This window comes from Sciurus carolinensis, chromosome 11 (assembly GCF_902686445.1).
Source record: "Sciurus carolinensis chromosome 11, mSciCar1.2, whole genome shotgun sequence".
Taxonomy (NCBI): Eukaryota; Metazoa; Chordata; class Mammalia; order Rodentia; family Sciuridae; genus Sciurus; species Sciurus carolinensis.
The window spans coordinates 102807273-102833061 of record NC_062223.1 but is presented as its reverse complement, the minus strand read 5'-3'; the positions used below and the strand labels follow the sequence as shown (position 1 = coordinate 102833061).

General features: G+C 35.5%; 1 protein-coding gene across 1 annotated transcript in view; it reads left to right on the top strand.

The window, feature by feature from the left end:
- The window catches only part of Tmem123 (transmembrane protein 123), a 53288-nt gene extending 44076 nt beyond the window's left edge, over positions 1-9212 (top strand). Inside the window, exons 3-5 of the mRNA XM_047518016.1 lie at positions 1885-2166; positions 2380-2524; positions 6779-9212. Of these exons, the coding sequence (XP_047373972.1) occupies positions 1885-2166; positions 2380-2524; positions 6779-6803 (452 nt within the window). The 3' untranslated portion in view covers positions 6804-9212. The remainder of the gene's footprint in view (positions 1-1884; positions 2167-2379; positions 2525-6778) is intronic.
- Positions 9213-25789: the final 16577 nt, after the last annotated feature.

Sequence of the window (25789 nt, the reverse complement as noted above, 5' to 3'; positions counted from 1 at the left end):
GGTTGAAAATGAATACTGAAATCTTTCAAGAATAACTCTAAAATAGCTGTGGAAGACAGGATGATAATAACTGAATGTATGAATGACTTTTAGTCCATGACAGCTGCAATGGTGCAGGAAACCTGGGCATTGGTACTGATCAAAGGAAAGAAGGCAGGCGGGGTGGTTCATTTTTTTTCCAGTTTTTCTATTTGGACATAGAGAGCTGTAGGGAACATTCCTCAAGCTTATCTGACAGCAGTCACTGACACCATGGTCTAAGTAAGCCAAACAGTCTGAACAGAAAAACTGAGGTAATGGTAAAGACTCGCCATGGAATGAAGGTCTTTGCAGTTGCTGAGGCTGAGTTTGAGCTGAGGGGAGGCCTCGTTCTGACATGCATCACAGAAAGCTGTGATGTGAGCTCTCCAGTGCTGCCTTGCCTCATGCTGTGTGCTGGAGCTTGCCATTCCCCCAGTCCTTTGTCTCAGACCTGTTGCTGGGCGGAATTGCTTAGGCATGCTTGGTTTGTTTACACTACTGGACCCTCAACATATAGTTCACCTATAGGCTGACTCTGTTATACTTTAACAAGCATGTTAACCTGATTGGATAATGTGCCTATATATGTCCTGTGCAATACTAAATAAAATTAGATCCGTGCCTTTGGAACTTGATCTCCAGTGCCTGAGTAAGCACGCTGGGTAAGGCTAAGTAGGGTAGGCATCGTTCGTCCTCACCCTCAGCAAACCCGTCTTTGAACATCTACAGAGAGTAAAATGGATGTATATAGGCAACATAGGAAACTAATAAACCTGAAAACAAACTTTTGATAAATAGGAAACAGATACAGAAGTAAATTGCATCATATTAAAGGAACAAAGATGGGTTTTTAAATTTTTTAGTTGTTGATGGACCTTTTATATATATATATATATATATAATATATATATATGTATATGTATACATATACATATATTTATAGGTGGTGCTGACAGTCGAACCCACTGCTTCATACATGCTAGGCAAGCACTGTACCACTGAGCCACAACCCCAGCCCTGTATTAAGTTTTCACTTCTTAGATAGCATCTACTAAATTATAATAACCAAAGTAGCTATGATTGTAAATAGTTAAATTATGGACATTCAGAGAAGATACTTTATGTATTTTGTTAACACAGAAAGGGTTGCTTTTGGTTATAAGGCATATTTTATATTCCCTCCCCCCAAAAAGAAAACTTTACCAAGTGAGAAATAAAATAAATTTTTATTGTTAGGAATTTTATTTAAGGATTGTTGACATAATCAGTACCTATTCCTTTTTGTATACATAATGATATTTTATACAGAAAATAAAAGCTCAAGTTTCAGGTATGAACAGTAAGGTGTTAACTAAAGTTGTTTTTAATGCTTACAAAAAGTAAGTCACGCTCAGTCCTTCTGTGGTAAAACACGTGCAACAACTGATTGCCCTCAAAAGTTCCTGGACAGATGTGCTAGAGAAACTTGGGACATTAAGAACCTTTTATATACTGATGAGTGTAGTCAGCCAGTCAGCAAGTATGTTGAAAACCTATAATGTAGTATGAAGAATGATAAGATGTTCATACACAGAGGTCATTATTCTCCTTGCACTGAAGGAACTCAGTTTTCAGAGTTTTACCTTGTTAAATCTTCACAAAAATTCCTAACTTTATATAAATCTGGGCCTGGTTTCTTTTGAGTATCTTAGTTTGAAATATTTTATAATAGTGTAGTATAAAATCAGTGGGCTAAAAATGATCTTTCATGCTGCTGTGTTTGTTAGATCTCTTGCTGTGTTAACCCATGAAAGTGACAGTATAGTGGGATTTTTTTTCCCTAAATTATAGCACCAGTTGTAATGTTTCTTGACCTTCTTGCAGAGAGTATGCAAAACGTGCATCACAACTCTACATCTGAATCTAACAGCAGCACCACTGTGAAACCATCACCAACTTCATTTTCCTTGGTCTCAAACAATGTGACAGATGTCACCTTCAAAACCGTAACGACTTCTAAAATGGCAACACCAGGGTCCTCAACAAATACAACTTCTAGCACTTCAAAGTCTACACCCAAAGCAACAAGTATTTCACAAAACGTATCCCAGATGTCAACATCCACGATGACCACAACTCATAATGGTTTAGTGACATCATTAACAAGTATGTATTAAAATAGACCTGTTGTTTTCTGTGCTGCAAATAAGTTGTTAAATATCCCATCATTTGATTCTGCAAAAACGTAGAACTTCCTGTACCCAAATTTTCCCTTGGTCCCACTTAAGTATTAGAAATTTAAAAAGTTTTAGTTAATTGTTAATTATGATGTTCTAAAAAATGCACTAATGCTTGTTCTGTTTTTTCTTCTTATCACAGCACCTAGTCATTTAAATGGAAAAATATCAAAATTTGACACTGGCAGCTTTGTTGGTGGTATTGTATTAACACTGGGAGTTCTATCTATTCTTTACATTGGTTGCAAAATCTATTATTCAAGAAGAGGCATCCGATATAGAACCATGTAAGTTTTGATTGACCATTTCTACATATCTCTAATTATCATGACAAATTGCTAGTCAGGCCAATGTTCACCTCAAAGATAGATTTATATTTCTGTTACCCCTCTCTGCCCAAAGTAAATTGTTTACATAAAGCCTGCAATTATACTTGTAAATGAAAGCAGATGCACCTATGAAAATAATTGTATTTTATTAGTGTCCAAATGTATTTTTGTTTAACCAAAATTTAGCCAACACTTTTTACTTACTGATACCACTAATCACAAAAAAATCCCATATCAGGTATCATCAGCTTGTGGACCTAGTATGTGTTACATCTTTTGATTGAAAAAGCATTCTTGGTAAACATTTTTTACTGGCAATAACACAGAAACTAAAGAAAGTCCTCTAACAGCCTCATTTTTCTTCATAATTTAAATGGTTATTATAAAAAATACACTACTTCGTAAGGTATACGCTTCTATCTTTCTAGATGAGTTTTTAACAAGTTCCAATCGACAAACCATGTTTACCTTATATATTTCTGTAGGTCTTAAGGATTCTAGATGTATTATCTTCCAGCTTTTGTTGCTGCAGTGGTCATATTTTTCCCTGTGTGGTGCAAGTAGTCTACCACTGATCTATTGCACCCCCAAGTCTTTTGAGTCTTATGTAGTGTCTTAATTAGTTTGTGCTGCTGTAACAAAGTACCATAAACTGGGTGCCTTAAACAACATTTATTATATTTCTGGAGGTTGGAAGCTCAAGGTTGGGTTCTGGTGAGGCCCTCTTCTAAGTTGCAGACTGCTAACTTCTTATTTATCCTCTCATGTGCTATCTGACGTGTTCTTATAAGGGCACTAATCTCTTTCATGAGGGCTCCACCATCATGACCTAATCTCCTCCCAAATTTCCCATCAACAAATAACACATTGGGATTAGAGTTTTAATATATGAATTTGGGACAGACACATCCATCCATTGCATGGGTACAAGAAACCAGTTCATTCTTTTGATAATGTACATAAATATCATAGATGATCATTTCCAAAATTTTTTCTCTATAGGTTAATAATTGTCATTCACATGTGCATTCCCACCCCCATAGAGCATGCACATCAAAAAATTTGGGGAAATGCTGGACTGAGTAAAATACTTTACTTAAAACTCCCCTAAACTTTTACTGTGCTCATGTGCATTAGTAACTTCAAAAGTGAAATACAATATGAAATACTCCTCCAACTTTTCTCTGAAATATTTATTGAATGAACAAATCTTTTGTTCAAGTGGAGCTGACATACATGTCTCTTAGAACTAGTATTGTGTGGAATACATTATGGGAAATGTTGGAATAGGTCATTGAAATGATCTTCCCTTTTTTTCCCCTTATTGTCTTTATTGGTACATTATAATAACACACAATCATGAGGTTCATTGTTACATATTCATACATGCACAAAAGAGAACAACAGAATTTGGTCAGTTTTGTTTCCCAGTACCTTGCCTTTTACTCCCCTCCTTCCTCTCCCTGCCTCCTTCCTCTACTAGGCTCCCTTCTATTTTCATGTGATCCTTCATTTTTGATAATAGATATGGTTTCATATAAAAGCAAATCAGTCTTCTTGGTACATTAAAGAAGAATTACTTTGCCCGATACAGTGGCTCACCCCTGCAATCCCAGCTACTTGGGAGAATGAGACAGGAGGATTACAAGTTTGAGACCAGCCTGGGCAACTTAGGGAGGCCCTATCTCATAATAAAAAGAGCTAGGGATGGAGCTCAGTGGCAGAGCACCCCTGGTTCAGTCCCCAGTACCAAAAAAAAAGTATCTACTATTGCAAATACTAAATGAATACATGAAAAGTTTCTGAAAATTTCAGTTCATTGACATAAGCTTCTAAGTGAATATCATATTGCAAATGAAAATGGGATCTAGCAAATTACTTAAAATATTAAATGTTTTAAAATATTTAAATAAAATTACATAGTCATCATATCAAACTCACTTAAAAAGAATCAAGGTGGTATTTTTTTGAGGTTAAAGGCATTCAGGAACATTCTTTTTAAAGTTAGGTCAACACATACAAGAATGCATAAAGGAAACTAGTGTTAAAATTTGAAATGAGTTTTTAAAATCGCTATTTCTAAAAAGTTGTCTGTGTCTTGGTAACTTTGGCCAAATAACCATTATTATAGTTAATTAACCAGTTTTACATTTATTTGATTGAGTAGCAAAACTGTGCTTTTTATTTTAAGTACAAAGTACATGATTTTAGCCTTTGTGGAATATTTTTTCTCACTTATATATGACCAGATAATACTGTATGCTCTAGGTGAAGAAGCCAGAGTCCCAAATCCCTGTATTATAAGGAAACTGTGCAGGCAAAAGCATAGACCTGAGAGGTTTCACTTAAGATTCTTATTTTCATACAGAAATCAGTAGATGATGAAAATAACATGTTTAGTCAAGTGTAACTGCAACCTTTGTTTTATTTCCATATATTAACTTCTCTGAAATTAGGGTACAATTTAAAGTCCATTGGATGAGAAAGTACTATGTTATAATTTAAATTGGTTGCATTGTAGTGCTACATTTTTAAAAAACATCCATTTTAAAGCCAGTAGTTCCTTTGAAGTTACAAAAAAAAAATGGCATTCCATAAGTAAGGACTTTAATTTTCATCTCATTAAAGAAACTGAGAACTCATGTATCTAGCATTAATGAACATTTCTAACTGTCCTTTATTGGATAACACTGATTGAAAATTTAGTTCCTGGGCTGGAGTTGTGACTCAGTGGTAGAGCGCTTGCCTAGCATGCATAAGGCACTGGGTTCGATTCTCAGCACCACATATAAATAAATAAAGATCCATTGACAACTAAAAAAATTTTTTTTTGAATTTTAGTTCCTTTTGCTTCTTAAGAGTTGCATGGAGAAGCCAGTATGGTGATGGACACCTGTGATCCAAGCAACTAGGAAGGCTGAGGCAGGAGGATCACAGGTTTAAGGCCAACTTGGACAACTTAGTGAGAGCCTGTCTCAAATAAAAAGGGCAGGTGGTATTGCTCATTGGTAGAGTATCCCTAGGTTCGATCCCCAGTACTAGAGGGAGCAGGGAATTGCATGGAGATACTATAGAATGAAATGGTTAAAAGACAGGACTTGAAGAAGACAAACTTAGTTATGTGTGCTATTTTTTTGTTTTGTTTTAAGTAGAGGTAAGAATATTTAATATGAGATCAACCCTCAACATATTCTTAAGTGTACAGTATTGAATTGTTTACAGTATTACACAGTGGATCTTTACAACTTAGTTATCTTGCATAACAAACTTTATATCCATTGAATAGCAACTCTTCATTTCCACATCTTCCCTAACCCCAGACTTTTCTGTTGACTAGACAGGTGATTTTCTGTAGGTGATATAAACAAGGCATCATAGTGTCACAAGCTCAGGATCTGAAGAGCATTCACATGAATGCTTTGTACCTCATTCTCTGTAAAATGAGATAATGAATAAAATGCCTTTCACAGGCCAGGCATGGTGATGCTATCTGTAATCTCAGTAGCTCAGGAGGCCGAGATAGGAGCATCACAAGTTCAAAGCCAACCTCAGCAACTTGTCAAGACTCTGTCAAAATAAAAAATGGGCTGGGGATATGGCTCAGAGGTAAAGTGCCCCTGGGTTCAATCCCTGGTACATAAACAAAAGCCTTTTGTATAGGGTTACTGTGATGATTGAGATATGGATATAAAACCTGTATCATAACATCTTATAAGTTGTTACTCTCTTTTTAACTTAAAGATGGTTATGATAGTTAGTTGGCAAAAAAGTAATACAGCCTTTAAGGATAGAGATTTGAGAGCAGTTGGTTTGAAACCTTAACTACTATGGTATACTGGATACTAAGAACTTTATACTAAGCGGTGACAGTTTTGATTGTGAAGCTTAAAATTGTTGTAGTGCTACTTTCTTTACAAATATGCACATATTTGTAGGGTTTGGGTTTTTTTGGTGGGGCGGGGGGTTATTAGGAATTGAACCCACAGGTGCTCTACACTGAGCTACATCCCCAGACCTTTTTATTTTTTAAACAAGGTTTCACCAAGTTATTTAGGACCTTGCCAAATTGCTGAGACTGGCCTCAAACTTGTGACCCTCCTGTCTCAGCCTCCCAAGTCAATGGGATAACAGATGGGCACCATGCTGGTTTCATATTTGTAGTTTTGATACAAATACAAAACAAAATAATTTTTAACTTTTGCTATATTTCAGTGATGAACACGATGCCATCATTTAAGGAAATACAAGGACCAAGAAAAGAAGAAACATTGATGCAGCCCTAGTCTATTCATTTTTTCTTTTTTTTTTTTTTTTACTACTTTAAAACAATATTCTCTTGAAAATAGTATAATTGGGTCATGCATATAATGTACAGTATGTTACATAAATATGCATAGATTTAAAAGGACTTGGTTAGATATTTAAATATGTGGAATTTAGAGATAATTTATACAATGATCATTCTCACTTTTAGCAAATACATAGTAAGACGAGTCCTATCACATTTTTTGTGGCATTGGTCACATGGGACCAGTAATTGAAAGACAACATCACTAAAGGGCAGGCTGCCATCTGGGTGTACAAATAAGGAGCTTGTCACAGCACTCAAGATCCTGAGTGCCTTTGTTGCTCACACAAAGAACTTCAGTGCTTTTCAGGGCTGGAGATATCCTAATTACTGATGCCACACAGCAGAAATTATGCAACTGAGTAAACCAGGTCTAAAGCATAATTTAAGGAAGCATCAACATTTTGTTTCATAGTAGTTAATCTAGAAACAATACATATTCCCCAAAAAATAGAATCTTTCAACTAAAACCTGAAACACTATTGGAGATATATTGGAGAGCATGTATTTTTATTAATAATTTCTTTTTGAGCTTTCAGTGTTAGTTCGATATAATCTTTTTTCTCTGTGTAATTTAGGCAAATGCAGTGTTTAACATGTTTTTAAAAACTCAGTTGTAAGACTAGCTTTATAGGAAAACTAGATTATTTGCTACTGTGAGAATATTGTCACCACTGGAAATTGCTTTTCATATTCACTTGATTTTATATTTAGTGACTATTTTTGAAGAAATGTAGAGCTGCTTTCAATACCTAGAAATTTTTAATGGAATGTGAAAACATTTAACATTTATAAAGCCCCATTTTTAATTTTACTTTCAAAAAAATATTTAGAACCCTATATTGTCAAAACTGTAAATTAATGCTGTGTGTATTAAACCAGGGATTGTGGGGCTCTCCACAGGCTACTAAACCTGCAGGATGAAAGTGCTGCATTTTCATACACTGTTGACTTGACTCATGTTTGGGGAAATGACATTTTTATACTTAAGTACATTGTTGGAGTGAATTCTTATTTTAGTCAGGAAATTTCCTGCTTCCTTTTTTGGGTGTTCCCCTAGACAACTCCTCTTACTCCACTGTTTAAGGAGAGTTACTTTCAGATGCACTATGTTAATGTAGAGAAAAAAGCACAGTGTTTTTTTAAAAAAAAAAATTACACATTATATTTTGGAGTGTTTTTAGTTTTACAGTTTTATATTCCAGCACTCAAACTCAGGGTGAACTTTTAACAAGTTATTTAGTCACTAAATACTAAGATAATATTTCCATCTTAGAGGGCCAAAGTAAATCGCATCAATTTCTGAAAGCCTAAAAATCTAAGATTTCCTAATAAACATGCACCTATATTTAATTGGAATAAAAAGTAACTTTTGTCAAGAACTTTTGGTTTGCAGAGAATGACAATGTCAAGAATCATGTCTATTTACTGTGCATTTTGGCCAACTAATGTGATATGGATAAAAATGATCCAAAATATGGATATTATTGGATCTACATAACACATGCAATATGGAGGAAATTTTATGAAACATATGGTTAGATTAGTTTGAACTGTGGGCTGATGGGTAAGTTGTATGTTATTAATAGGCCTTAATTGGTTGTGCACAACACTGCATTCATATCTTTGCAACATATTATAGTTAAATACTTTATAGTGATGAGGGCCTTTTCAGTTGAACTTGTTTTATCTCCTGCATTTTTGATATTTCAGTACCAGTCTGAAGTTTTTCTTGAATACTTACTTCTTTAGCACTTTGAAGATAGAAAACCACTTTTAAAATACTCTTTAAACTTTGCCTTGAGAGTTTACTCTGCTTTTTAGGTTGGAAAGTGTAGTTATGTTCTTTCTCTGTATGTAAGCAGTATAATTTGTTACCTTCAAATATCAGTACTTTCAGTAAAACTTTGGTTTTTTTTAATCTGCAGAAATTGAAAAAAATCAATGATACAAAACAATATTACTTTGGAATACATTTCAAGAAGCAAATTTATCTTCTGTTAAGCAAATGTTTGACTTTCTTTGCATTCCTTTAAAATGTATTTACTTAAATGTTTAAATATCAGTCAGGCAGAAGCTGTTTGCCCATGCTTTGATTTCTAAAACCTCCTTGGATGATCCATAAAAGGAATAATTCAGATAGAAAGTTGGCAGTATATTACAGTAATAAAATTTGTATTCTTGGAAGTTTTTTTTTTAATTCCTGTTACCTTTTTTCCTTTTATAATGACCAGCTTTTGGTATTTCATTGTTACTGAGATCTATTTTTAGAATAAAATTTGTTCTCCATTTAAAGTTTTTAGTTGTTGGTCATTTTGTTAAATTCAAGAGAAATTAATAGAAAAGCCCAAAGGAGATTGCAAGTGCTAAGCTGATACTACAGAGAGATGGTATTTGAAATGTGGTTGCCTGGACAAGCAGCAGCCTTACCTGAAACTCTTTTTTAAAAATGCAAATTCTTAGACTGCAATCCAGTCCTATTGAACCAGAAACTGTAGATGGAGCCCAGCAATCTAAATTTACTAGGTGATTGTGATCTGCATCAAAGTTTGAGAAACACTGCTTGAGGATTTTCATGTGAATGTGCTCTTTTATTCTGGGTAGAATTTTTTAGAGCATACTGTTCCCAAGGTAAACTGGCTACAGATACATTAATGTATGGCATTTTACAGAGTGACTTGAATATTATAGGGTGATCAAAAATAAAAAGGTGCTATCTTCTTATTTATATTTAAAAAGTTCCCTCCTATAGGTAAACTCTGAACTCAGATTGCTTAGTTAAATCTTACTCTACTGCCTACTAGTTATATGACCATGGGTAAGTTACTCCTGTCTTCCCTGTACTTATTTCATAGGGTTATCCTTAAAGTATTTAAGAATTTATTGGCTAATGGTTCTGAAAGATAGTAAGTCTTAAGATTAAGGGGCCAGCTTCTGGTAAGGGTCTTTTGTACCATCACATAGTGAAGAGCCTAGACCAAGAAGGAATGAAACCCACTCCCAAATAACAGTGCTAGTTCCTGTTATGGCTTAGATATAAGGCATCCCCCAAAAGCTCATGTGAGAAACATTGCAGGAATGTTTGGGGATAAAGTGGTTGGATTGTGAGAACTGTAACCTAATTAGTGAATTAATCCACCTATGTGAATTAACTGTGGTAACTGGTCAGGTGGGATGTGACTGGAGGAAATAATTACTGGAGGTGTGACTTTGGGGTTTCCTGCTGAGTGGAGCTCTTTCTGCTTCTTAGTTGCCATGCCCTTACACCATGATGTTCTGCCTTACCTTAGGTTCACAGCTATGGAGTCGGCCAACCATGGACCAAACCTCTAAAACTGAGCCAAAATAAATTTTATTCCTCTAATTGTTCTTGTCAGGTCTTTTGGTCACAGTGACAAAACTGACTAAAACAGTCCCATAATGCCGACAGAGCCCTCATGACCTAAAAACACCTCTGCAAGGTCTTACCTCCCATGCTGTCACACTGGCAATTAAATTTCAACCTAAGTTTCAGAGGGAACAAGCCATAGCAGATACTCTTTATTAATAAACCCAGTTTTCTGATTCTAAGATTTAAATAAGCCTAACCTCTTAGTATTTTTTGTTCATGATTCTTCCCTCCCCACCTTGCTTTGGCTTCACTTTGGCCTTGTTTGTCTTGCTTTTGGCAGATTAGCCTTGAGTTACAGATTACGTCTGCAGGTGGGGAGGAGGTCCTCTTGGGTTTCAACTAACCCCTTTTAAGAAATTGTGTGTGCCAAAAATATATACAAAATATACAGAAATTGTTGGCTAGTGACTTCACACAAATGACAGAGGAGGCAATACCAAGCATAGCTACCCACAAACCAAAATAGCCCTGGGAAGGATTCAAGGGCCCACTTAAGAATCTGTAGTAACACAGTGGAACAAAACAAAGAATATCCATATATAAAGGGTTGCTGGTGGGATTGATGTACTTGACAAGGAGGAAAGAGCCAAGAAGAAGAACAGTAGAGGCTGTGGGTATCAACCACCTAGGCTGCTTTACAAAGGACACTAGCATCTCCCCCTGCCCACAGAAGTAATAGCCATTTCCACCAGAGCAGAGAGAGTACCCCCAAACCCCCTTACTTTGTGAAGCAGTCACTATTATGCTATTCCAGGATGACAGCTGCCATCTTTCCCAACCCTGAGTGTACTAATAGAGAATGTGCGTATTTGCATCTGTGGCCTCTGTGCAAATACCCACATTCTGTATGTGGGCCCTATACCCACACACACTTCAGACATGGGAACCATTGCCATAGCAAGCTAGTTTGTACCTTGTCCTCCAGAGTCAAGTCTGTTCATGACTATGCTCCAGACACCAGGTTCAGCTGCCACTGAGAGCTAGACCATGCCCCAGATCCTGGCCCCAAGGCTGTGCAGCATGCCCACACCTCAAACACCAAAGCTACTAAAGAAATTATAGCAAAGACACTCACTCCTGTGACCCTGAAGCCTTTTTTGGGGGGGTACCAGGAATTGAATTCAGGGGCACTCTACCACTGAGCCACATCCCCAGCCCTATTTTGTATTTTATTTAGAAACGGGATCTCACAGTTGCTTAGTGCCTTGCTTTTGCTGAGGCTCACTTTGAATTGGTGATCCTCTGACCTCAGCCTCCCGAGCTGCTGGGATTACAGGCGTGCACGGCTGCACCCAGCAAACCCATTGTGTCTTTGTATATGCCAACACTCCAGACACCAGCTCAGCCACCACAGAAGACTAAGCCTCACCTTGATCCTCAGGCACTGTAGCCATGTGCATACATATGCTCTTATCTCCAGTTCCCTGGCTGCTTCTTAAGCACCCACTTGCCAGCTCATCAGTTAGGATGCCTGTCTGGGAGCCTATAACATTACATCCTGGACCTAGGCCACGGACCCTCCACCTGTACCCATTGTTGAGTTTTTGTGACATTGCAGCTTCACAGGTGTCACTAATCCAATACCTGTGCCACTGCCACCCCAAGTGGGCCTGCAAGCTTTAACAAATTAAATGCTAAAGACAAAACTATTAAAAATGGTAGCTGCTGGAGACGAGACACCTCCCCTCATTGCTTATAGACTGGAAACTAGACACGAAAGAGAAGCAACTTGGGGGCAAAAAGGCCAATGCCTTTGGTATGGTTAAAAAGGGTAACCCTAAGACTAAGAAGTGCAGTAAGAGAAAGCCCCACTGCAGCTGAAACCCTGCCATGGTTAGAGGAATCGGCAGATGCTCCTTACCCATGTTTTCCTGAAGGGCCATGTAAAGGAGGAAGTACTCTGCTGCTAAATCCAAGATTGAAAGGAAGTTTCTTGCTACTGTCAACAAAACCAGTCATTGGTGACAAGAATAGTGCTACCAGAGTGGTTAAGCTTCACCTACATCCTACTGAAGATGTGCCACAAAAGCCATTGAGCCACAGCAAAAAACCCTTCAGCCAGCATGTGAGAAAACAGCTAGCATCACTCCTGGGACCATCTTGATCATTCTCTGCACCACAGAGGTAAGAGTGAGCAATGGCATGCTACTTGTGACTTGATCTCTGTGTAACAGTGAACTCACAAATCTTACGCCAAACCAAAGCTATTCCTCAGCTCCAGGACTAACATGTACTCCATTTTTACTCTAATAAATACAGTTTATCTTCACGAATTGGTGTTCTAAATTTCTTATATTTTGTTCATCTTTTTTTTTAATCATCATCACTTTGGTCTTTATAACAAATTCTTTCCTTCCTGGAGGTGGGGTGTGACTCTGCTAGTAATGGGGCTTTTGCCTCTACTGTGGAGTGGGATTGGAAGAGAACTCATTGGGCAATGCAGCCTGCTCCTCCCCAGTTTGGGCCATCGTTCTTAGTTTCAGATTTATTCTTGGTGTCTGGCTTTTCGGCTCTTTCATTGGCCTCAGTCAATATAAAATCATCTCTCAAACATCCCTGAACAGCAATACTAAACCATACACAGAAATAAAAACTACAAACTTCCGTCCTGTTACTGATCATCCATTTCTCCCCCATCTGCTCAGTTATCAACCCATCATAATCATTGATATTGTTCATGTGTCTTCTACAATCTAAACAAATAGCAAATAGTCTAATTACTTTTTATAGCCAAATAAGTACACACTGTATATGCTGTTAAACAATTGATTTTTGATTTTTTTGTGAAAAGCATTCACCTTTATTGCTTCCTTGGTGTAGTATTCTATCCTATGGATATTTGATTTTCCATAATTTGTAATGATATGCAGTATTGCAATGGATAACCTGGAGTATGCATACAGATAGGCAAATAGCTGTAGAACAAATTCTCAGGTAATTTTTTTTTTTTTTTTTTTTTTTGCTGGATGAAGGGATTTACACATTTTAACTTTGATAGACAGTCCCAAACTCTCTCTAGGTGTTATACTAGTTTATATGCCTAATAATGTGCCCAAGTCAGTTTTATTGACACATAATTTACATATGGTGAACTTAATGCTTTTTAACTGCAGTTCTGTGAAAGTACCAGAGAATTCCCATCATCTCATAAGGTTCCCTCAAATTATTTATATAGTCAGCATTTACTCCTGGAAACAAGTGTTTAAATTTCAATTTATATAGTTTTGTTTTTTCTAGAATGTAATAGTATGCAGCCTTTTAAGTGGTGGCTTAGCATATTAGATTTGTTCATGTTCATGATTCAGTAGTTCTTTCATTATTAACTAATGTTCCAGTGTATTGATATATCCTCAAATTCACCCATTGAAAGGCATTTGGGTTGTTTACAATAACTGGTAATCATGAATAAGACCACTGTAAATATTCACTAAAAAAAGTATCTACAATAATTAAGGGATATGCAATAAAAAAGGGTGTAGATTGTGACATTAAAAGGTAAGGAGGTAGAACAAAAGTAGTTATTTAGTATAATGAAAGTTGTCAGGTTAAAATATTGTTATAACTAAAATGACAAGTAAACCTCATGGTAATGACAAAGAAAATAGTATATGTACAAAAATAAAAAGTAAAGAATGAAGCATATCACTACAGAAAGTCATCTAATTATAAAGGAAGACAGAAAGGATCTATAAAATATCCACATAACAATGAACAAAAGTTCCTTACCGGTCCATACAGATTGTGTATCTCTTACCTGAAATGCTTGAGAACAGTGTTGCAGATTTCAGATTTTGGAATATTTGCAAATATACAAGGTAGGTTGGGGATGGAACCCAAGTCTAAACAAGACATTCATTTCTTCTGAGACTTGAAATCCAATTCCTTACATGTATGATTTTGTAAAAATGAACCTGCTATGTTCAATTATGATGTGCCAATAAAAAGAAAATAAGAAAAAAAATCATTTTGTTAATTTATACACTATGTACATAACCTGAATGTAATTTTTAGTGTGCCTCCATTTTGACTGAGACATTTCACTTGAGATCGGGAATGAGATTTTCCAGTTGTGTCAAATAAGTAAGTGTGGAAACACTCAAAAGTTCTGCACTTTGGAGCATTTCTCACTTCACTTTTTGGATTAGGGATGCCATCTTATAGTTACTTTAAATATATATGAACTAAAATCTCCAAAACAGTAGCTGAATGGATTGATTGATTTCACCTTTAGACACATGGTTTGAAAGTGAAAGAATGGATATATCATGCAAATGGAAGCCAAAAGAGCAGAAAAAGCTATGTTTAGAGTAAATAGTCTGCTGTAAGTTAAAAACTAAAAAAAAAAAAAAAAAAAAAAAAAAAAAAAAAAGTCATATAATGATAGAAGGGTCAATTTATCAAGGGGATATAACAAGGTTTATATGCACCCAACATTAGAATACCTAAATATACATTGCAATGCAATAATGGAGACTTTGGTACATGTAATGGATAGGTCATCCAGACAGAAAATCACTAAGAAAATAAAGGACATGAACTACATGTTAGACCCAATGGACCTAAAAGACATATAGAATATTCTGTTCAAAACAAAATACACATTCTCAAGCACACACAAAATATTCTCCAGGATAAGTCAAAACAAGTCTTATCAAGTCTTCATATTTAAAAAGACTGAAGTCATATCAAGAATCTGACCACAATGGTATGAAACAAAATCAATAAAAGGAATTCTGGAAAATTCACAATTATGTAGAAGTTAAGTAACATGCACATGAACAACCAATGGGTCAAAGAAATGCAAAGGGAATTTTTTAAATATCAAAATAGCCAGGTGCTAAGGCACATGTCCATAATCCCAGTTACTCAGGAGACTGAGTGAGGCAGGAAGATCACAAGTTCAAAACCAACCTGGGCAACTTACTGGGACTCTGTAAAAAAAATAAAAAGGGCAGGGAATATAGCTCAGTGGTAGAGCATTTACCTAGCATGCATGAGGCCCTGAGTTCAATTCCCAGTACAGCAAAAAAAAAAAAAAAAAAGACAAAAATTAGAACACCTCATACCAGAACAATGCAGCAAAACCAATTGTAAGATGTTTTTGTTTTTATCAGTAAATGGCTACATCAAAAAATAAAGATGTCAAACAACATAACATACCTCAATGGGAAATAAATTTGTAAATCATGCATCTGGTAAGAAGTTAATATCTAAAATACATAAGGAACACAATAGCAAGAAAACAATTCTATTAAAATATGGACAGGGCTGGGGATGTAGCTCAGTTGGTAGAGTGCTTGCCTTGCAAGCACAAAACCCTGGATTCAATCCCTAGCACAGCAAAGAAAAAAAAATGGACAAAATATCTGAATATTCTAAAGACATACAGCCATCAAGTACATGAAAAAAGTGCTCACCATAACTAATCAAAGAAATGGAAATTAAAACCCAACAAGATATTACCACATACCTGTTGGAATGGTTATCATCAAACAGATGAACAAAGTTTTGGCAAGGCTGTGGAGAAAAGGGAACTTTGCACATTATTAGAGTGTTCAGGAGGTTCCTCAAAAAGTTAAAAATAGGATCATATGATCCAGCAATCCCACTTCAGGGTAAAGATCTGAAGAAAATAAAATAGTGTGTTGAGATATTTGTAGTCAAGATATGGAATCAACTTTACATATCCACTGATGAAGATACAGAAAATGTAGGAGATAAACACATGAACTACTATTTAGCCTGTCCTTTGTGGCAACATGGATGAACCTGGAAAACATTATGTTAAGCAAAATATACCAGACAGAGAAAGATAAATACTGCGTCATATCACTTATGGTAAATTCTAATAAGGTCCAAGGTTCCATATTCTCACCAACACCTGATTTGTCAGTCCCAAATTTTGTTAAGTGTGTAGTGGTTTCACACTTGGTTCATTTTTCCGTTTCCCTTATAACTAATGAAGTTAAACACCTTTTCACATATTTGTTGGCCACTTGACTATACTGTGAAGTGTGGTTATACTTGTGAATTACCAGTTTAAATGTCATCCCCATTTTTCTAATGGGCTTTTTTGTTGATTTGTAATTTTATATATATATCTTAGGCAAACATAAATCCTTTGTCAGTTTTATGTGTACAAATATAATTCTTCAAATTCATATTTAGTCACTTTTAATCTATAGGGAAATTAATTTTGCTTTATAAAAGGAATCAAGTTTATAACTGAAATAGTATATGGCATATACAAACTTTTCATTAAATGTTTAACAACAAAAAATTCATTATATGCTTTGAAAATGCTTCAAAAATTGTGTAACTCTCAATACTTTCAATTATTATATATGGGAGTGAAGAGACATTGACAACTTGCAAATAAATAATGCACATTAAAAATGAAACATTTGATAAATACAAACATTTTATATCTATTTTTTGTGTGATCATGCGGATTCATTACTGGGTTTATAGTAAAGGGGAGAACACATTTAAGGGATATCTTTGTATATAAACAGCTGAAAACCTTGTGAAAAATCTTAAGAGGAAAATGAGTTGAAGACCTGAGATTCAGTCCTGGAAGATTTCTGTTGTGGAAAGAATTCAGCTTCCTGTCCTTTTCCTGCAGCAACATCATCCCCTCGCACCCACATTCCAGTAAACAACCCTGCATGCTAACACCTTTCTTTCCCTTCTTGGGAAAAGATGGTTTTTGTCAAAAAAAAAAAAAAAAAGTGTCTGGATTTATCACTTTCTAACTACTCGAAGACTTTGCCCATTTCTATTATTAAAACATTTATCATAATCATTTTAAACATTTTTAAAGAACCAGTTAAGTGCTTACTCCTTTTATGTAGAACTTTTACCATGTTGCTGCTACTGCTGCTACTTCAAAAAGTTGAGAGTATAGCTCAGTGGTACAGCTTGTTTAGCATACACAAAGCCCTGATTTCAATCTGCAGTGCCTACATACTCATGCATGTGCATGCTCCCCCCCGCCCCGCCACACACACACACACACACACACACACACACACACACAAGGGTTGAGACCATGTAGCAAAAGGCTGTTGGAAGTCCTGTACTACTGCTTTTGCTGTGGGATCAGGAAGGGAATTTCTGGGAACTCAGGAGCAAAGGTATTAAAGAATAAAAGAAAACAAAAAACAAACCCAACAACTGAAAGGGAAAACAAACAAAATCCAACAATACATTAAACAGATTTTATATCATGTTAAAATCAGACTTCTCTCAGGAATACAAAGGTAGTTCCACATAGCAAAACCAATGTAATATACCACAATGATAGAACAAAAGGTGGGGTGGCATGATTTCAATTGATTCAGAAAAAACATTTGGCAGGGGCTGGGGAGATAGCTCAGTCGGTAGAGTGCTTGCCTTGTAAGCACAAGGCCCTGGGTTCGATCCCCAGCACCCCAAAAAAAAAAAAAAAAACATTTCGCAAAATCCAACATGGTAAAACCCAGAAAACTAGGAATAAAGAGAACTTCTTCAAAACTTGATCAATGGCATTTATTTAAAAACAACAACTCAAAGCTAATGTGCTCCATGATAAAACACTAGTCAATTTTCTCCTAAGATCACCCACAATACAAACAAGCCCACTTTCATCACTTGTATTTAACACTGCAATGGAAGTTCCACTTTTTCACTAGGTAAGAAAAAGTATTGAAAATGGAAAAGATGTAAAACTTATTTGCAGACAGCATGACCCTACAATCTAAAAGTTCCAAAGAATCTACAGAAAAGCTACTAGAACTAATAAATTCAACAAAGTTGCAGAATACAAGGTGAACATACAAAAAATATGAAAGAATCCAAAAAGAATATTATATTTTAAGGAAACAAGTCTACTTACAATAATATCCAAGAGAATAAAGTACTTAGGAAGATATATAACCAAACAGCAAAGTCTTGTACACTGGAAGCCACAAATCATTGCTGAAAATTAAAAAAACCTAAATGGAAAAACATTTCAATGTTCACAAATTCAAAGACTTAATGATGTTAAGATGGCAGTGCTACCCAAAGCATGCTATAGATTCATGCTATCAAAATTCCAACAGCTTTATCCTCAAGTTCATATGGAATTGTAAGGAGCCCCAAATACTCAAAACAATCTTGACAAAGAAGAGTAAATTGGATAACTCACACTTCCCAATTTAAAAACTTAATACAAGACTACAGTAATCAAAATGGTGTGATACTGGCATAGACTACACATATAGACCAATGGAATTTGAGAACCTAGAAATTATCCCATAATCTATGACTGATTGATATTTGACAGTGGCATCAAGACCATTCAATGGGGAAAGAATCGTGTATTCAACCAGTTCAAAAACAACTGCATTTTCATATGCAAAAGAATGGAGTTGGACCCTACTTTATACCATATACAAAAAACAAAATGGATTAATGCCTAAATATAAAAATTAAACTATGAAACTCTAAACCTTTATGATCTTAGATTTTGCAATGAATTCTTAAGACATGAGGACAAAAGCAACCAAAGAAAACTTGACAAACTGGACATCATCAAAAAAATCAAGAGACCTACAGAGTGTAAAAGTATCTTCAAATCATGACTGTCTAGTATACACACTCTTAGGACTCAACAACCAAAAACCAAGCCACCCAATTTAAAAATGAACAAAGGACATGTACAGACATTTCTTTGAAGAAAATAAAAGCACATGAAAAGTTGCTTGATGTCAGTCATTAGGGAAATGCAAATGGAAACCACAATGAAATACCATTTCACACCGACTAGAATATCTGTTAAAAAAAAAAAGTCTATGAATGTAGTTTAAAGGTACATTCATAGCATGTTATGTGTGAAGTCCTGGGTTCAATTCTTAGTACCAGGGGGGAAAATAAAGTATGATTGCAATATGGAGAAGCAGAAATCCTTGTGAATTTCTGGTGGAAATGTAAAGTCAAAGGTACACCAGCTGTGGAAAACAGTTTGGCAGTTCCTCAATAAGTTAAACAGAGTTACTATATGACCCATCAATTTCACTTGTAGATACTTACCCCAATGAATTGGAAAGATACTCAAGATACATATATATGAACATCCATTGCAGCAGTATTCACATTACCCAAAAGGTTGAAAGAGCTCAACTTCATCAATGAATGAATGAAAGTCCAAAACAGGTAAATCCACAGACAAAAAGCAAAAGCTGTTTGTAGGGGAAAGTGGAAAGGAGGGAATGAAGACTGACTGCTTAAAGGGTCTGGTGTTTTCTTTTGGGGTATTAGTATTATTTTGGAACTTGATAAAGTAATAGATACATATTGAGTATACTAAATGCTATGGAATTGTACACTTCAAAATGGTTAATTTTATGGAAGGCAATTTTAACCAGAATTGGGGGGAAAAAAGGTTTATGTGGGTGGTAAATCAAAAACTTTTCCTGGGTTAGTTACAACCCTTGTAGGAAATTAAAGTCAGAAGAGTTGGAAAATGTAATATCAAATGAATTACTGAAAAATTCAGGTAGAGATTTCCACTTAAGTCCTTCTGCATTCCCAACATTTTACACATTGCTACCTCCACTAGCTATTTAAGGGAGGCTTAACTATCTTATAATCTGCATCCCCTCCATTTTCTAACACACAATATTTTCTCAATATTACTTATGCTTTATGAAGTTCATAAAAAACAATGTGTAAAATGTTGGGAATGCAGAAGGACTTAAGTGGAAATCTCTACCCAATCAGCTTGCCTTCCACCCCCTTTATATAGGAATTCAGTTTTGCCACATTATTCTTTTAACCGATTTGATCATAACTCCTCCTCCTTGCTCCTCTATACCTACACAGAATGAAATCTAGACAAAAAAAAACCATTAATTTATAATCCTCTTAAAATGGATCTCCAGCCTATTTTCCCAAACTTCTTTTCCATTATTCATTCACTGAATATTTTTTCCAAAAATGCTTCATAATTTTTGTTTTCATGTTTCCTCCATGACACCTGTCTCCATTCAACTTTGTATACCTTGCTTTTCAATACATAATTGATATGTAACTTTTTTTTTTTTTTTTTGGTGCTAGACATTGAACAACAGAGTCTCATGAATACTAACCATACACTCTACCACTGAGCTCCAATCACCATCCAACTTAAGCTAAAATGCTTCGAAAAACATCCCAATGGCACTTTACCTGAACTTCTCTAGTCACTTATTTTCTACTTTAGATTAAAATATCTTTTTCTGAGCCTCCGTGAAACAGGAGTAATGTATTTTAATTCATAGTGCATCTTCCTGTCCATTCTTTTGCACTTTTGTGCCTTTACATGTGCCAAACCTAACACTGATCTTTACACCTGTTCCCATGTTTTTTCATCTGTGTATGGAATACATTCATGTTATCCCAGAATTGTGCTATATTATTAATTATTCCAGCAATCAAAATAGCCTCAAAAGGGATAAGTTTCACAAGAGGAAGCCAATGCTATTAGAAACAGATTACACAAATACTTGTCAGCAATATGACAAAAGATTTTACATATCAAATAAATATAGACAAAAAAATCCTTTCATTTTCTTATAACTTTGAGGATGAAATTATAGTTGAGTTTTTGTTTGCTTTTTTTGTGGGATAGAGATCAAACCCAGGGCCTTTGTACGTGCTAGGAAAGAAGCACTCTACCACTGAGCTACATTCCCAGCCATGAAATGGTGATGTCTAGCGAAAAAGTAACACTGAACATAAAACAAGTACATATGCATGTGTACATATACACACCACACACCAAATGCATATCAGATTTAATAGTGATTACCACTGGGTAGAAATTGAAAGTAGTAGTGGGGAGAAATTAAGTGGAACTTGAATACTTGATTTTATATACTTGTTTAAATCTGTTACAACAATATATTCATGTTAAAATAAAACAAAAAAAAACTGAGTAGAGTTCAATGTTATGATTCAGTTTGTCCAGGTCAAACAGAACAGGATGCTTTCTATTTGCAGATCAGACCCATGACACTGTCGTTAGCATCACCCACTAATAAAGAACACAAAACTTTTTATGTGCAATTCCACATTAGATCTTATAATAGCCCTTTGAGGAATAAACAGCAGATACAAATGCTCATAGAAAAGCTAAGGATCACAGAGGTATAAAGGATTTGTCAAAGACCCTTAAATAGGAGAACTAAGAAGCAAAGTCTTCAGATTTAAAATACAGGGCTTTTTTTTTCCACTAAATCATACTGAGCAATGCAGCTGTGTGGCTTACAACATCATACTTGCCTATTAATCCTTTATTGTTAGAGCTGCTAAGGTTTAAAAGCTCCAAGAACTCTAGTTAAAACCTGCCTACAGACACCATTATACCAGAAAGGTAACAGGATCTAGCACAATTATTACAATGGCCTTTCTATTTCTACTAAGCTATCCCTCTTCCCCTGAATAACCATTCATATACCAACAGATCAACAAGGTCTACTACAGATTTGTGGGGCACATTACACTCCTTCCAGTGGATATGGTGGCACATGCCTGTAATCCCAGTGACTCAGGAGACTGAGGCAGGAAGATCACAATTTCAAGGCCAGCCTCAGCAATTTAGCAAGACCCTGTCTCAAAATAAAAAAGTAGGGTGAAACTTAGTGATAAAACACCTCTGGGTTAAATCTCCACTACCAAAAAATGAAAAAAAAAATTGTTTTTAAATTGCATACCTTCTACCCAAGAACCAGTAAAGGGTGAAGAGAATCATCACATAGAGATAAAAACTCACCTTCATTACCAATAAAGGCTTTCGAGGAAAACACTTAGGTGTAGATTTTCTAATACAAATCCCAGAATATATGAGCTAGATACCAGTCATGGCAATACTGAAAAATTAAGGCAGGACCCTGTGATGGCAGAGCCACAGAGAAATATGGTACACTTTCTGAAGGCAGGCTGTTTAGCTACCAAAGATAAAGACAAGGCAAGATGGCATTGAGCTACCAAGTATAATCAAGTTTCTCTTCCAAAAGTACCAAAAAAAATGGGCACACACAAAGAGAGCTCCCACTATACCAAAGAAACATGAGTAGACTAAAAGTTCTCCCTTAGTTCTTCTTGGATTCATTTTTATTAAAAAAAAAAAAAAAAAGTAAGATTAATGGTTACCATGCCAGTGTTTTTTTTTTTTTTTTTTTTATTGTAAACAAATGGGATACATGTTGTTTCTCTGTACATGGAGTAAAGGCGTACCATTTGTGTAATCATAAATTTACATAGGGTAATGTTGTTTGATTCATTCTGTTATTTTTTCCCTTCCCCCCACCCCTCCCCACCCCTCTTTTTCCTCTATACAGTCCTTCCTTCCTCCATTATTGCCCCCCTCCCTAACCCTCACTCTAACCCTAACACTAACCCCTCCCACCCCCCATTATCTGTCATCATCCACTTATCAGTGAGATCATTCGTCCTTTGGTTTTTTGAGATTGGCTTATCTCACTTAGCATGATATTCTCCAATTTCATCCATTTGCCTGCAAATGCCATAATTTTATCATTCTTTATGGTTGAGTGCCAGTGGTTCTTACATGATAGTCCATAGGCTCTGTGAGTCCTGGAAATCCTTTTGGGATTTCTAATACACAAACCAAACCTAAAAATATTATTTGCCATTTTCACTGGGCTGACATTTGCACAAATGATGAAAAAGCATTGGTGGTCAAACTGTTGACTCCTTCACATGAATTGAGATAGTGGCATCAAAATATACCTGCAATTTAAAACAATGCCACGTTCCTGTAAGAACATGGTTCCATATCTGATGAAGTCATAAAAAAATTAAATTTGATCCTTGACTAAACATCGACATCACTTTAATGTGACAAAGTGGGAAGTGTACAAAAAGTACTTCTACTTACCAAAGTACAATGATTTTCTCAAAGAAAGGCATTTCCGTGATTGAACTGTTAAGCTGAATTAGCTGCTCTGTTCAAGGAACACCATTTTACTTAAAAGAATTACTGACAAAAATACTGATAATGTGTCAATGCAGGTTCATCATGTAACAAATCACCATTGCTGTGTGGGATGTCAACAGTGGAAGATGATGTGCATGTGTAGACACAGGAATACATTATAGGAACTGTCTGTACTTTCCACTCAATTTTGTAATAAATCTAAAATGGTTCTAAAAAGAGTTTACCTTCTTAAAAAGATCATTGATATTTTTAACCTATACTCCAAATGTCTTTTAAGAAATGACCACCTGTCAAGTTTTAGCATTGCATCAAGAAACAATACCCACAATTATCTAAAAATTCTTCCTTTTCCAAATATATCCCTGAGAGGCTGAATTTTCATCGAATACTGCCACTAAAACATATCATTAGACATGAATCCAGCTGTTTTCTATTAAGCTAGACTTAAAAAGCTTTGCTAAAACATAAAACAATGTCACTCTTTTCACCAAATTTTAATTATTTCTCGAGGTATTTCACTAGCTTGTAATTATTGTATTTTTAAATGAATAAATATTATACAAATTATTTTAATTTCTAACCTAGTAAACATCAAAATGTTCGATGTGCATAAACACAAGTTCTTTGGGTTTCTTAACAATTTTTAGGATTGTAAAAGGGATTTTGAGATCAACAAGTTCAGTTGTGCTACTACTATGTACTCATTGATTTATTTTATATATAGTAGGGGATACTCACTGAAATGTTACATTTCTAGAAAAAAATGGTGATACATGTTCAAAGCCAAGTAGTTTCTTGGAAGAATTCTAGTCCCAGAAGTTGAGTTCTTTTCAGAAAGAACATGAGAAACAAGCAAGAAGACTAACAAAGGATTACATAGTTCCCCCTATTTAGGTTAAAAGGGTGAAGAAACATTCTTTCTAAACCCAATAAAGTAGAAAACTTAAGTGTGATTTCAACATAAATGTTTTGGAGCCTTCCCTACATAGACCATACACAATTCAGTCTACCACTTATTATCTCCAGCAATCTAATCAGTTCACTGAGATTTGATTGCCATGTTTATCTTATAAGTAATTTATAAAAAGGGACACTATATCTTGTATAGCTTTAATAAATGCGACAATATGTAAACCTAACAAAATATCTGACATTCTTCTATCTGCTCAACACAATGAGCATCTATTAGGACACTGATTAGCATTAAGAATAAAACCTTATCAGATGTAGGCATGTGTAAGGATTCATTCAGCTCATGGATAAAGTATGAATAACATCATTTATATAGATCTTATGCAATATTTATACCAAATACTAACACATTATTGTTAGTCAGCTTTCCATTGTTGTGACAATAGACTCAACATAAACAGAGCAGGAAAGGTTTGGGCTTATAGTTACACAGGTTTCAGTTTGGCCCTGTTGCTTTGGGCCTGTAGCACCACAGTACATCTTGATGGAGTGTATGGTGGAAGAGGCTAGGATGCAACAGGAGAGGAAAGGCCCAGGGTTCCAATATCCCTTCAAAGGCATGCCCCCAGTGAGCCAATTTCCATCCTCTAGGCCCAGCCTCCTTTTTACCGACCTCCTCATTGCACCACAATTTGACAACCATGCCTTTAGCATGTGGGCCTTCGGTGACACTCTAGATCAAAATTACAGCAATTGTTAAATCTAGTTAACTAAATAAAAGCCAAATAAGATAAACTCTTAAGAACTCGAAGGTTATATATACTATATGGCAGTCCATGCAATTTTAAAAGATACCAATACAGCTTCATAGGTGAGATCCCACGTCCAAATTTCTCTTTGTAGAGTTGCAGAAAAGATTAGGGCTAATGTCCTTTAAGTAAGTACCCACCACCTTGTATTAGTTTTAAGTTGCCATAACAAAGTTCCACAGCCCGGATGGCTTAAATAACAAAAATTTTTCTTACAGTTCTTTCTTGTGGTTATGTCTGAGATCCAGGCATTGGCAGGTTTGGTTTCTTGTAAGGCCTCTCCTTGGCTTGTAGGTGGCCATCTTTCTCCAGTGTCTTCAGGTGGTCTTCATTTTGTGCGTCTGTAGTCAAATCTCTTTTTCTTAGAGGATGTCAGTCATATTAGATTAGAACTCACGTATATTATCATATTTTACCTTAATTACCTCTTTTAAAGCCCTATTTCCAAAAAGTCACATTCTGAAGTATTGAAAATTAGAACTTATTTCAAGTGGGATAAAATCCAGCCCAGAGCATAATTCAATTATTTAAAACATCTATGACTCTGCCTGGCACACAGTGGATCTTGATATATAATAGCTACTATAAAGCAAAATCGAAATAAAGAAGATTTAATAACATTTTATAATAACAAGAGAGATTATTTTTGCAAGGGTGGGGGAATTTTTGTTTTGTTTGCAGTGCTAGGGATCAAACCAAGAGTATGGCACATTCTAGGCAAGTTCTCTACCACCGGGCTATACCACAACTCAGGATTAGTTCTGATTTAGGTACACTGGGTTATTTGATTAAAGGACTT